The 14,009-nt window shown below is 44.5% G+C and overlaps 1 protein-coding gene across 1 annotated transcript in view; it reads left to right on the plus strand.

The window, feature by feature from the left end:
• The window catches only part of ARHGAP20 (Rho GTPase activating protein 20), a 252,881-nt gene that overhangs the window by 176,595 nt on the left and 62,277 nt on the right, over positions 1-14,009 (plus strand). Inside the window, exons 6-7 of the mRNA XM_069202303.1 lie at positions 406-490; positions 7,942-8,019. Coding sequence (XP_069058404.1) covers positions 406-490; positions 7,942-8,019 — 163 coding nt within the window. The remainder of the gene's footprint in view (positions 1-405; positions 491-7,941; positions 8,020-14,009) is intronic.

Raw genomic sequence — 14,009 nt, forward strand, 5'->3', positions numbered from 1 at the left:
GGATAGCCACTAACTGTTTAGATGATTCAATTTTTGAGTCCATGAGTGTAAATGTATTGTAAATAAAAATCGTTCAAATGAGAGAGAGAGAGAGAGAGAGAGAGAGAGAGAGAGAGAGAGAGAGAGAGAGAGAGAGAGAGAGAGAGAGAGAGAGAGAGAGAGAGAGAAACATATTGAGACTGAGGTTGATTTTGCCTGCATGCGTTCTTTGTTTCCTTATATGTGAAGGCAGGAATGAATCTCTGGTTCTTGAAGGAAGAGTAGAAACTACTTCTAAGAGTGTCTCCTTCAGGCCTATGCTCCGTCTTTCATGCATGCACAGAACCTGTTACTTCCCAAGTCATCTAGATTATAAGCATTTGGGCTGGCTCGCATGGACTAAATCTTCATTGTTGCTTTTACTAGTCGCATCGAAGAGGAGAAAGAAAATGACTACCCAAAGAGCCTTCCTGTAAAGATCTTTGCTAAAGATATTGGGAATGGTGCCCAGGTAAGTGTTTCTGGAACAAAACGTGTTTGCTACATCTGATTTATAGTTCTTCTTTTGTGCTCTACATTTCCTTTCCTACCTCTTGCCACACTTACCTAATCAGTTGTTCAATTACAGCACTGCAATTCTTTTCTCTCAGTATACATCTCTCCGTTGTAGAAAGGGAAGGTGTAGACCTTCTTTTCTTAGACAAACCACACCCCACAGCAGATCTCTTAGCAATGGCTCCAGGACCACTCTGACATTTGTGCTGTGAGCCCATTCTGTACCATTGCATAGCCCTTACTACCATCCTCCATGATGTAGAATGCCTCATTGAATCGCGTAAGTCTCTGTACTCTGCCTTATATTCACCCGGGTGGCATGAAAAGTCAACCCCAATCCCTTACATGAACACTCACTGCACAGAGAAACCTGTACTGCTGCCAGGCAGGAGGGCTGAGGAGGAGTGGGCAACCTTTGAGAGATATATGTGTGTAAGTGTAACGTGGGGTCATATGCCCTACTACGCGGTCATTTGCATTGCTTGGAGTCTTTATAGAATATTACAGGGAGAACTTGGGCACTGGTGGTTTCTACAACCTTCCATCACTTGCAGACCCACACCACCACCTTCTTCCTTTGACAACACTTGCAGCACATTCACTCCCACAGTTTCCTGGTCTAAGCCTCTGCATTCTTCAAGGGCAGCAGTTCTGATTTACTGCAGATGGTGTTGCAGTCATACAATGTCCTGTGTTGCATCTCATTGAGTTGTACTTAACAGTAAGCTCCGTATGAGGCAGTCCATCCATCCATCTCTTTTGGCATTTGGGCACCCATGAGAACAATGCATCACATTTGAAAGACATTTTCAGCATTATCATCGGCACACTTACTGCCAGCTGCAAATCTGATACTGTAGTTATCTCTCTGCTACACTGCCCTGCACATTTCAAAATAGACTCTTGAGCAGTAGGGCCACAGTTGCCCAAGACTGAGTTGGCCTGGAATGTAAGCACACACCACACTGCCACGGATAAGTCCATCTGAATGGTTGCCTCGTTTCTAGTGGTATGGACAAGGTGTGCTCTGGAATTTAGTGTAGTGTAAGATTTCAAGTATGACATGGTTTATCTACAGGTGGGGCAATCTGTGCAGATGATACTCATAGACATGGTTCACACAAGAAAGGAGAATCTAGCAGCAATGCAAGAGCATTTAGCCCATCATGTGAAGGGTCGAAGCATTAATACCAGCTGAACTAGTATCACCCATTTTGCAGCATGAGCTTTGGGGGGAAAAAGGCTGTTAATACTCTAAAAAACACTTTGATAAAACTTTGCAGCGTGAATGCAAGTGCCATTAGCTTGGCTTGAATACACAGTCTCGGATAAATGTGTTATTTTATCCCACAATCGTGGCAGTGAACAGTACTAGCGGAAGTGAACTTTATTTGCTACTCATTTCTCAGCTTAGTTGGACCGAGCTGTGGTAATTATCCAGGTCCCTCAGAAGTACCTTAGCCGGATGTTCACTAGTTCAGCATTACATACTAGCTGCATCTCAGAAAGGTTTGCATCGTAGAGGACCAGTGGACCAACCTCCTGGCATTCCTGTAAAAAAACTAATTGCACCACCATGCATCTTCCATCTTTCTTCAATCCTCCAAATCAGAGACTATTGTATAAATTGCCCTTTTCCAGACTGTCCCCTGTCAGCATTAGTCAAAGATATGTGCTGAGACGGTCAACTCTCTGTGACCCAGATCCGACAGCAAAGGAACTCAACACCACAACTTCCCGCTGTGGAGTCTGTGCAGAATAAGGCAGAAGGAGAAATCCCCTCCATGTGTGCAAACACAGTTGGAAGTCTGACTCAGATACTACCTGGATCCAGTTGGCCAGGTCATCAGGGGTGGCTCCTTCACAATGGTAAAGAGTGTCGCCCCACTAGCTTAGCCAGCAGCTGAAAAATAAAATGATACTTTACTATTGTTTTATTTTAAAGCTGCTGGCTCAGCCAGCATATGCAGGGAGGGGTATGGCAGGGCTGGACCATGGGAGGGAGGAGTGCGGAGTGGAGTGCACCTAAGTCTGCATGTTAGTTTGGCCAGCCATCTTAGGCCAACCAAACCGACATGCACACTTAGATTTCTCCAGCCGGATTGGAGAAACTGCACAGACTCTCCCATTCACTGTCTGAACGGCAGATTAAGCCGATCAGATCAGTCCTGATGCTGCTGTCATGCGAGATATAGCATGAGAGCAGATTTCTTGGGAAGCCTATGCTGTTGTCCCAGGGACTGCTGGGACACCAACACCATCGAGGGAAGAGGAGCTAGGCGGCAGCAGCAAAGGTAAGGGATTTTTTCTTAATTATTATTTTATTTCCCCCCTTCCCCCTGCCTGCCCGCCCCCCCCCCCCCCTTGAGATTTGCAGCAGCCCCCACTGCTGCTGATGCTGATGCTGTGTTTTTTTAATGTTATATCTCATTGCTCCAGAGTAATGCACAGTTAAGCAAAAATAGCACCCGGGGTACAGTTTATGAATAAAGTTTAAAAGGCATAACTGTGAAGACTACAATGAGTAAGAAAACATAGTTACTACTCTTCTGAAGAAAAAATAAACAAAACAGCACATTTCCATCCAAGAGACAATATCAGCTGTTTGTCCACTGGGCAGGTCATCCACCAGGAAGGGAGAAAATTGAAAGGATGAGGTTATGCGTCAGTTGTTTGGTACCGTGTCCAAGGGGATGGTTCAGATGTCTCTCAGGTGAAATAATATTTTAGCGAAAAGCACTAACCCACATGGGTCTTGATTATTTGTATTTGGTCAATTTAGAGCCGTCTCCTCAGACATGCCAATGGTTGAAACCTTTTGTAAGCATGTCCCACTGTGTGCAATGAAGATGCCATCTTAAGCGTAGACTGCTTTAGGTCTAAGAAAAGTGGTACAGTCGCAAAGATATGTTTCTTTATTGTTCACTAAGCTCTATGGAAAGGTTTGGGAAGGTTACAAAATTGTTTCGCTTTGCCGCAATCGTACAACTGTTTGGATTTTCGCAACAATTTATGTACGTTCTATCCTAGTTTAATACTACCAAATGTGTTCTTAAGAAATAGTTTTACAGAAAACAGCTACATATTTTTCTGCTGTGCAGTGCCATTGTGCATAGAAAAACGCTGAGAATGGAAACCTTGCAATGAAAAGGTCTGCATTTATTTTCCATTGTGCATGGAAAAACTGGACAAGAGTTCAACTTGGATCTAGGAAGACTACACACGTTACCCAGGTTTTCTGGGTTCATTTATATTTATAATACTCATTTATCAAGTGCAGAAAAACTTCACGTGGTCCAAGGCGAAGTTAAACCAGGAAGGTATTGTGAAGTGCAAAACCGCCAGGTTTCCAAGACTGAGCCAGTGGGATAAAAGCACTGCACACGCCTACTTGTGAGGAGGTTATCATAGCCAATGTTGGAGACGTAACAAAGTACTATTTATACAATTTAAATTTAAGCTGTGAGTCGCGTGAAGCCTTCGTGAGAACAAAACCTGTCCTGAGTTAGGCATGTCCACACACCATGTTGTGTCCTAGAAGTGTCCCGCCTGCGTGGCCTGATGGGTGGTTGCTGCGAAGTGGCTGATTTTGCAAAGCACCAGCATACCAGATGGGATCGCAGAGATCCGAGCAGGCGGCATTTTTCCGCTCCACGGCCTGGCTTGTACCCTGTGTGCCGGCGATAACAACATTCTTTCCTTGCAAAAAGTCAAATGGGACACAAAATAACTTATTATCTTGTCAGTGGGGGGCAAACAGATTTCAGTGTACTGGCATACTCTTGCGCAGCAGACGTCATTGTGTATTCTGCATCGCTGGACGCATGCGCGATCCGAGGCCACCCACACGGGGCAGCCTGAAGCTTACTCCAGTATCTCTGTCTTTAAAATCACTTCTTACTACAGTGGGTGTAAAGCGCTCACCAGCTCCAGCTTGAGCTCTGTCTCCCTCTAGGAAGAGAATGTGGAATAAGGTGCTTTGGAGGTCTGTTTCTAGGGTGAGCATAGCAGCGCGCAAGCACTGCTTTCCTGACGTGTTGGTATGTATCTGGGCTTTTAAGCGCGCCCCTGCACGCCCATCACTATCACTCATTCGTGGGCTTGCCTTTCAAAAATCCTGTCTTTTCGTTGGCTTTGTTTGTCCCTCCTTGGGGCAGTTTTGTTACCCCCTTGGCCATCGACCCTGTTACATGGTTAATTGCACTTTTGCCGATAACTTTGTGAGCAAACTTCTTGTTCCTTTTGTGTCTCTCCTTGGCACTCGCAGCCGTGCTTTGAATCAGCTCACGAATGCCAACTATTTTACTTTTTATTTTTAGTTTGTGCAGCAAGAAAAGTCCAGTTAGGAATTTACAATGCTAATAGCTCTTACTCGAGCAAACGCGAGACACATTGCATTGCAAATGCTTGTTTAGTGATTACTTTTATAGTCCTGTAGTCCTGCTTCTTGACTCTAGTATGTCCAAAGGAGCTTATGTTCCCTTGTAAAAGTAAGTGATCTTCCCTTATATCCACCATTTAATAAATAGAAGCCTACTATTGTTGTTCTTCATGAAAAAAACTATTCTGTTCTAAATATCTAACAATGGAAGCAATAGTATGTAAAGCATGTATGCTTCAAGGTCAAGCACATGTCGCACCTGAGCTGGTTCCTTGTGTCTTTGAGATGTCATTGAAGCCCTCCAGTTGGAAATAACTGAAAAAGCTACATCTCAAGGTCAATAAAATAGTAGCACTATTTCCATATTCCATTAATGAAACAGCCCATTAAAAAATAGTGGTTTTTTTTCTTTAACTTTCAACAGGTAAAAAAATGATTGCACCAAGCAATAGGGCGTGCTAGCTACAGACGCCTGGAAGGTGTCTCTAGAAACCCAACCCCTTCTGAGAGCCTTATTTCAGTGAACGTCATGCTACTGTTCCACACAAAGCCTTGAATGCAAGATTGAAAGGGTCAGAGGATGATAAAGCTTTGCCCACTATGCGGAGAAGTGTGGCACAATGGTTAGAGCGGCAGACCCTGATGCAGAAATCTGGCCCGGGACCAGGGTTCAATTCCCACCTCAGCTGGTCTTGGGCTCAATTCCCTTGGACCAGATAATTCTCGCCTTGGTGCCTAATCTAATTAATGGGTCCCACTCCGTAACTCTGGGCAGCAGCTTGCTTAATCTCCACAACGGCCCTCACAGCGCTTGGGTGCCTGGCTTCACCCTAGGGCTGTCCAGGAGTGGGTGCCTCACAGGTAAAAGCCAGGAGGGGTTCCACAGTGGTATGCGTACAGCGCCTTAAGACCCTAACGGGTGAGTAGTGCGCTATGCAAGTGCGAAGTTTACAGTTTATGCAAAGTGAGTTGAAACACTAAGACCCAGAGATAGCAAGAAAGTGAGAAGAATAGTTAATCGCAGCACTTCTTATCTTTTTGCAAAAGTCTGATTCTGTGAAGGTGTGGTAAATGTTCCGGTTGAGGAGTAGCGATGGTGTGCGATGAAGTGATGCAGTAGCTGTGAGGAAAAAGATGCTGCTAAAAACTAGGTTGTGTCAGCATTTTAGAGTATGCAGTGAGCTGGGCAGATGTGATGGCCCCTGATGTTACAATATTCATCCATTTGATTCTAGATTTTAGTATGGATGCTCCAGTTTGTATGCCTGTCGGCATGTAGAAACTCCAAAGAAGTTATGTCGAGTGTCCGCAGCAGATGATCCATATAAAATCAATAGAGGTGAATAGTTCTTTTTTTAAGGCGCAAGTGTGCACCAGTGACCCCTCACTTAAGTTTGGGGAAAGCATTTCACTTGCTGGGAGTATGAAAATGATTTCATAACTGAGTGCCACCCTCCAGGTAACTACAAATTAGCTGACAGTTGGAGAAGACCACCAAGATTCATAAGGACATTGAGATACAAGCATTTGCCTTAGTTCAGGCAAGACTGAGGAAGTGTCTGAACTAAAATATGAAAGTGAGCAGGGTTACGTTAGTAAGCGTGCTAAGGGCCATTATCCTGTCCAGACATCATGAGCCAAACCTCTACATTTCAGATACCTTGGAGCTATCTGGAATATTTACCTTTTTCTAAACTCCAAAATAAGATCAGTAGTCCAGTCCACGTTCCATCAAATGTACCTCCCCAAAATACGTTGCAATTTACCCCCACCTGAAAAATACATCACAGTGGTCGGGCCACTAGTCAACTCCTTTCTTGATTGTGGGGCTATAATCTGCGGCCTACCCACCTACCAAACCAGTAGACTACAGAGGCATAGAATGTAGCAGTCGGACTGATCTATGGCCATCAAAACTCCACCCTACAAAGCAGGAGCCTGCAGTCACTCCCAGTCAGCTTCACCATCACGTTCAATCGCCTGTGCCACATCTTCAAAGAAATGTTGCTCTACCAACCAAACCCACTACTTATGTCTGTCCAGAATAATCTCTTGCGATTGGCAAGCAGGTGGGTGGTAGAACACTTCTTAGTTGCTGGCCCTTGCTTACAAAATTCCCTGCCACCCGAGATCTGCAGCAGTCACAACCTCATGCCATTCAATAAAAAAAGAAGCAATGACTCATTCTGAATCTTAGCCATCCAAATACATATTGTATATCCTGTTGTCGTTCCTTTGACTCCCGCTTCCACAAGTCACTGTCTAACTGCTCGGTCTCCTACCACTAGCGCCTAGAATTAATCAAGTACTACAGTGTGGCCGGAGAAATAAAGAAGCGCCCTCAGCATACCTTAGTTTGGATAGTTTAGACTTTACCTGCTCTGCTGGGAAAAGCAGGTATTACATTAACTGATAAAGTGCAGATGCCATCACAAACATTTTACCGCCATAAAGTCAACATATCCTTTGATTACATAGTTGTACACCCCACAGTAGGTCCATCACTGCCCCATCAAACATGTTCATTTTACCACAGACAATCATGAGGCTACTCTCCCACACTCCAATAGAAGCCCCTTACTAAAAACTGAAGTGATCTAAATTGTAGCTGTGTGCATTAGCACAAAATGTGTAACACTAAGGGTCAGAGCTGGTATGGAAGTTAGCAGAATAGTTCAGCCGGGCTCTTCACTTCTCTACAAGTGTTTCTGTGAGACTCTGGTAAATGTTCCGGTTGTGGAGCAGCGATTAAGTGAGAAGTGATGCTGGGAACATGCACCCAAATAAGTTCTTGAGTTTGGATTTAAATTGTTGCTGCAAAAAAAAATATGGCCAAAATACAGTATTCAAGTACGCTTTTGTGCTAAAAAAAAATACCTGCATTGTTCATACTTTTAGGTGTCCCAGCGGAATTAGCTGAGAACTACTCACATTCTTACGTCACAGCTCCAGTATGGAGAATTATTCATATGCAGTATATGCACCCGATGCAACTTTTTCATAGTCTTTCTTTTTTTTCCACACAGTCAACAACACTCACAATAACCAACGCCGAAACCGCACGAGACGTTATCAAGATGGCACTGCAGCAATTTGGAGACAATGTAAGTATTTGCTATGAGGAGTGAGGTGAACTTTTACGACCAAGTGAGGTCACTTTGGCTTTCAAGGTGTGACAGTTTTCTTATTGTAGTTAACTTATTTTTCTCACTTCTCTACTACACTGATCAGTACTGAAATGTGAGGCACACCGGTGGTTTTAGGACAGACCACTTTTAGCTGTCTGTTGCCAATAGACCTCTTTTGAACCATAGCAGACACTTAGTGGGCTTAGAGACAGTCTATTGCTTACCTTGGGGGGTTGTGTCACTCCTTTCTTGCTTCTTATTCTAAAACTTTTCTTTTTCTGTTTGTTCCTTTTTTCGGGCACAGTTTTTTTTTCATTCTTTTGATTGGATTTCTTTTTCTTTTTCTTTAAGCATTCAATGAGTTCATGTTGCGTTCCCCATAAAATACCTGTCTCACCTCATGTTCTCAGTGCGACTCCCTCCTCATCCAACCCACCATACACTACTGTTTAACAAAAAAAAAGGTGTTCCATCCCCTTGGCCTCAAGCTTGAGCTTACTCATCCGTCCTCTCCCCACTGCTTCCCCTACTGGCTCCTCAGGCCCTCCTCCCTCTCTGAGCCCTAAAAAAATATTTTTTTGTTTTTTAATATTGTTGCTTACTCCACCCACTCGACCGTTGCTTCTCAAACACTCTCAGCCCTTACATAAATAATACTTTTTCAACTTTCCAGAGAGACTGAAAGCAGCTGCGATTGCTGCCTGGCTGCTCTGTTTCCCAAAAAATGTGCTTGGATTAAAATAAAGTTTTTTTTTTATTTATGGCTCCAGGCTGTATCCAGCAGTTTGGACTGATATCAGCTTTTGGTCGCCAAGGATATGTCCAGAAGAGGATCCCTTGCTCGCTGTGCCACATAAACCAAGCCATAATTTGCTGATGAGGTCTAATGAGGCCTAAACTGGTCTTGGTTTGCTTACTTTTCCTTATGGAGGGGCTTCACCTTGAAGTTTGTAATGGACTGTTCCCATGAGAAGCAGGGTCAATACTGATTTGCATGAGATAAGCATCTGCCTAGAATGGAACAATGGATGAAAAACAATGGGTTGAATGCTACCCAGACCAATTGGTTTACTCTATTTGCAAGTATTCCTCCCATTGCCTTTTGTGTGTTTGACCTATTAGAAAACCCAATGTATTATAATAATGTCACAGGAATGAAATGACGTCACACAGTCCTCAGTCACCCTTGATTTTAATGTGTGTGCACATTTTTTCCAGAGCAATGTGGTGCCAAAGCACTTCTAAATCAACTGTCCATCTGCAAATGAGTATTTACATGTGGAACTCCGCATAATCGCCCCTTATTGTACACAGGGAAAAGGTAAACTTCATTTGCTCTGGAAGGTCTTTCTTACAGTTCAACACCTAGGCAATTTTCACACAACAGTGTTATAAAATCCCACTCCTATGTCTAGCTGGGGAGTTTCTTTTCAACCAACAGGTTTACGAAGATTGAATGTAAAGTCCCTACATTGTCTACATATTTTGTCTCCTGGTTGTTAAACTCCAAGCAGGATGGAGGCTTACACATTCAGTGCAACCACCCTCATGCACTGCTCTTTATATGGCTACCACTTGCCTTGTGTGCACTTCTCGGGTAGCAAAGGTGAGACCTAAGACAGGAGAGACCCCTTGGAATCGGCATGCCAAGTTCATTTTTATTGTTTAACTTACCTCATGCATGTAAGCTGTCTGCTAGTGTACAATAGTGTATTTTTTAAGTTTAAATGCAGAGGTATACTCCTCTATCTCCAGCTTCTGTTTTCTGCCCCTTTGTTGGCTTTCTATAAACACGGATATGTACATGATGCCCACAGAGCTAAAATTGTAAAAAGAAATGGCAGTGGTTGTAAAATACATGAGTTTTAAAGTTTGGCCATGTGCAAGTGCCAGGACCTGGCGAGGATAGCTCCAAATTGCTAATTATAAGAGTCCTGCACAGAATGAAGAGCGTTAGATGCTGAAGCACAGAGTCCAGAGAATCCTTAAAAAGTGATCACAAAAAACTGACTTACATTGCAAACATGGTTTTACGTGGAGCTCTGAAAAGAGCATACTCTTTAATCTGGCTTAAAAAAAAAAAAAAAATCTTTATCGTAAATCACCAAATTTGTTTTAGGAAGGTAGAACGCAGTGCTTAATTTGAGCTGGTGGTTTCCAGTGCTCAGCACCAACACGTAATTGTCAACACTGGCGCTTGTGACAGTCTGCCACAAGGTGGTGCTGTCTAGGCATTTTACAGACACAAGAACAGGTAGTTACTAATTCAATACAGATTAAAAATTACTTTTCCCTGCAGCACAAGTTGTTGCTATCACTGGCAGCACGGCAGGGGCAATGAGTGATGCATGATGCACTGGCCTCCTGGCAACAGCTCTGGCACTTAATCATGTCTCACGGGGCTACGGGGGGCGGGCGGCACAGGGGGGAGATTAATAAAATTAAATAAAATAAATACATTTAAACGTGCCGCCGATCCTCGTCATCTCAGCAGCAGGCAGGCACAGGCTCCCAGCCTGGCCTGCGGTCAATCCTGATGCTGCTCAGAGCAGCGTTAGGATTGGCTGGGAGTGCCCAGCAGGGTGCCTCAGGCAGACTGGGAGCCTGTGCCTGCTCTCTCCAGCCCGGCAACATGGCACCAGGCTGGAGAGAGCACAGTGGGCATGTGTGTTTGGACGGCGCGAGACGGCTGGCCAAACATACATGCTCACTGAGGGGAGTGCACAGTGCACTCCCCTCCGTGCTTGTCAATGTGCCACCCCTTTAACAATAAAAAGGATAATAAATCTAGTTTATTATCCTTTCGTTGTTAAAGGATTTGCAGCGCTTGCTGCTGGGGGGGGGGGTGACGCTCCTCCGCCATAGCAGAGGAGCCGCCACTGCTTGCACTATGATTTTTACAAATTATGCACAGGTAGAGGGGCAAGCAATAATGTACAGAATGGCAGGTCCACCTACTAAGCCAGCCTCTGAAGCAGGAGGCTTATGCACTGGAGCAATATGAGAATGATTGAAAACAACTAATTAAACAGACTCAAAGGTATCTAAAAATTGTGCAAAGGGATTAAGCATGTGTGCCATGAAAATTAAACCACAGGCTGCAGCGGTGCAGAAAGAAATGCCATGAGATAAAGCACGGTCTCTGAAAAGACTGCAACTTTTTTCCAATTTGTCAAAACTGTCATGATTTTCTGTGGGCCCTGTGCTTCAGCGTGCTTCGGTTGAGCTGTTAATATGACCTGAACTTGGCTACCTCTTAGTGCAGGTCCTTGTTTTCTGGAAGCTGTGGTCTTGGATTAGTGCCCCACTACAATGCATATCTGTGCGCTTCGAGCAGTGACTGAACACAAAATGTTGAGGACCCCCTGTAAAATGGGATGAGGGGGTCCCCTCTTGAATCCCCCATATCTCATGGATATTGATTGGCCTTCAGCTGCATAGGCGGACACCCGGAGGGTTGGGGGGACCCCTCCACCGTAGGGGCCTGTGATAGTCCGCTGGGTTCAAGTTGTGCTGACGAGCGGGCTCGTTTACAGGATGGTTTTCTTCGGCACCACCAGTGGGTAATGCACTGTGGTGCATGATACTGGTTCTCCACGTCACGTTTGATAGAAGGCAGGGTCCAGGATAGCTTACAGGCACAGGATGAAATAACCAAGTATAGCACTCCGACAACCGATGAAAAACATCTCTTCATCATGTCCATGATGTGTTCCCAAATTAGAAACTTTTTTTTGTTTTTTACTTCTGTTTTTTTTTTTTTTTTTTTTTTTTTTAATGCAGCACCCATTTCTTTACCAAACAAGGGCTGCCACCCAGGTGACATTTTGTATGCTGTGATCTATTAGTACATAGGTTGCATAGATAACTTAAGGCTGGTTGCCTGATTTGTGACAACTTTTTGCAGCCAGTTTTTAACTGACTCTGGGCCTGTGTATTTAATGATTGCTGTTCATGAGCTTTTGAACTTGGACGTAGATCTAAGTAGGTTTACTGTAAGCAACTTGGTTCAGCTGCAACTCCTGGATGTTTGTGGAGGTGTTCTGCGTTTGCTTACTGAGCTATTGAAAATGGCAAAAAAAAGATGTCAACTGGTTCACCTGCCACTTGTGGGAAGGTTGTTTCACACACCAAAACAGGTCAAAAGGTCCAAGAGGCCCTCTCGCTTGGCGCTCACAGGAGCATTAGACCTCACCTCGGTTTAAAAAAAAAAAAATAGCAATACTCTCTACAGTTAATGCAACTACGTTGCCATCAAGATCTCTATCGGCTGCATGAAGCATTTGTTACAACATATCCAGGTCCCTTCAGAATCGTGCAAGGAGGGAGTGTTTGGAGCGAGTGAGTGATGCAATGAGGATCCTACAGGGGGTGGAGAAGCTCCGAAGCAGCAAGCCAGACCTGTCACAATACAAGAAGGCAGGGACTCTTTCTCTCGCTCCCACCCTTTCGCCTCCTTGGTTATTTGTGTTTTTGTTGGCAAAGCTTGTTTATGTAGTGAAGAAAGTTTTGCTAGCTGTTCCCGGTGTGCTGCAAAAGTATGTTTGTTTAGCAAGAAAAAAAAATCTTAGTGTCTGGGAGGTGATAGGAGGAAGGACTGGTTGTCGAAAATGAACAAATAATCGCTCTTACCCCACACCACGTTTGGTTTAATCACCGCTCCCTTTCAACTTTACTTAGTTCCCACCTTTCTGGCTCGGTGTTTGGCCTACTTGCCTCCCTGTTTTTTTTAACCAATTTACCGGTCAATCTTCACCTCCAACCTACGGGTATTACAGCAAACCTGCCGCCCTTTGGACCAAACGGTACTGCTTTTTAATGTTCCCAGTTACCTTCTACTCCCTTTAATCAATTTAACTGAACCTATAACATCAAATACACATGTGCACTCTTTTCTGCTTGCTTCCAGTTCTAGTATATGTACTAGTACAAATGCTTTCTGTATGCTCCATCATGCCCCCATAGTCCACTTCCGGTCTTGTGTGAATGTTTGAGGGATGTACATGATAGGATCATATAAAGAGATACCTTCCCTTAAAGCACGCATGTGATGGTTCAGATATTGAGGTTCTTCCATGTCCTCTGCCAGTCCCCTACCTTCCCTCAGAGGGAGGGATCCTTCAGGAGTACTTCCAGGTCTCCCCTTGTTACCAGCTCGTGCCTGCTCATCCCGTATCAGTTTGTTCCGTACACTGCATCTGCTGTGCCGCTCTTCTCTTCATTAGCGGGTGGCCCCTATCCTAGCTGGCCTTGTGCACGGGAGCCAGTAGACTACCCAGTCTTTCCTCTCACTCATTTCTCTTTGAGACCTTCATTTTGCATTGCACTATTATTCCCAGTTTCCCTTTTCGTCTCTCTCTCTGCCTCTTCGCTTGCCCTGGCTGCCTTCACACTCCACTCAGTGCCAGCAAGCATGGGTATGGTTCCTCTAACAAGACTCTGCAGTCATGTGGCTTGAACCCCGCTGTGAAAAACTGCTATTTCTAGAGGCCGGTGTGCAACTGAAAACCAGTGGAGCTGTGACCACCGTAGAGGTGGTAATGGAGAGGATTCCGGGCAAAGGGTTTAGGAGAAAAATATTAGTGTGCGCCCGAGCTCCTTAGGAGCATAAGTGAAACTATAATCTTCAAACTGGCAATTGGAGGCATTTATCCTCTGTCGGGGGATCTGCTGGTTCACCTTGTACAGAGGTCCCACCTGCTGCCTGGCTTTGTGCTAAGAGAGGAGCCACCAACGCAGCAGCCTCCTGCTAGTGTCCCTTGCAGTGCTGCAGGTTTGCCTGGTGGGTGCCATGTTTAAAGTGTCTTTTATTTAGGGAAAACAAAGTTCCAAAGCCAAAGTTTATTTTCTCTAAAGAAAAAACAAATGATTGCAATGCCCAGGAAGATATCTCCATGCGTGGTAGGGCCATTCTACATTTTTTCTGCCAGTGTCTGCCATACATGACTTGGGTAGCACGCTAACCC

The sequence above is a fragment of the Pleurodeles waltl genome, chromosome 8, assembly GCF_031143425.1.
Source record: "Pleurodeles waltl isolate 20211129_DDA chromosome 8, aPleWal1.hap1.20221129, whole genome shotgun sequence".
NCBI classification, from domain to species: domain Eukaryota; kingdom Metazoa; phylum Chordata; class Amphibia; order Caudata; family Salamandridae; genus Pleurodeles; species Pleurodeles waltl.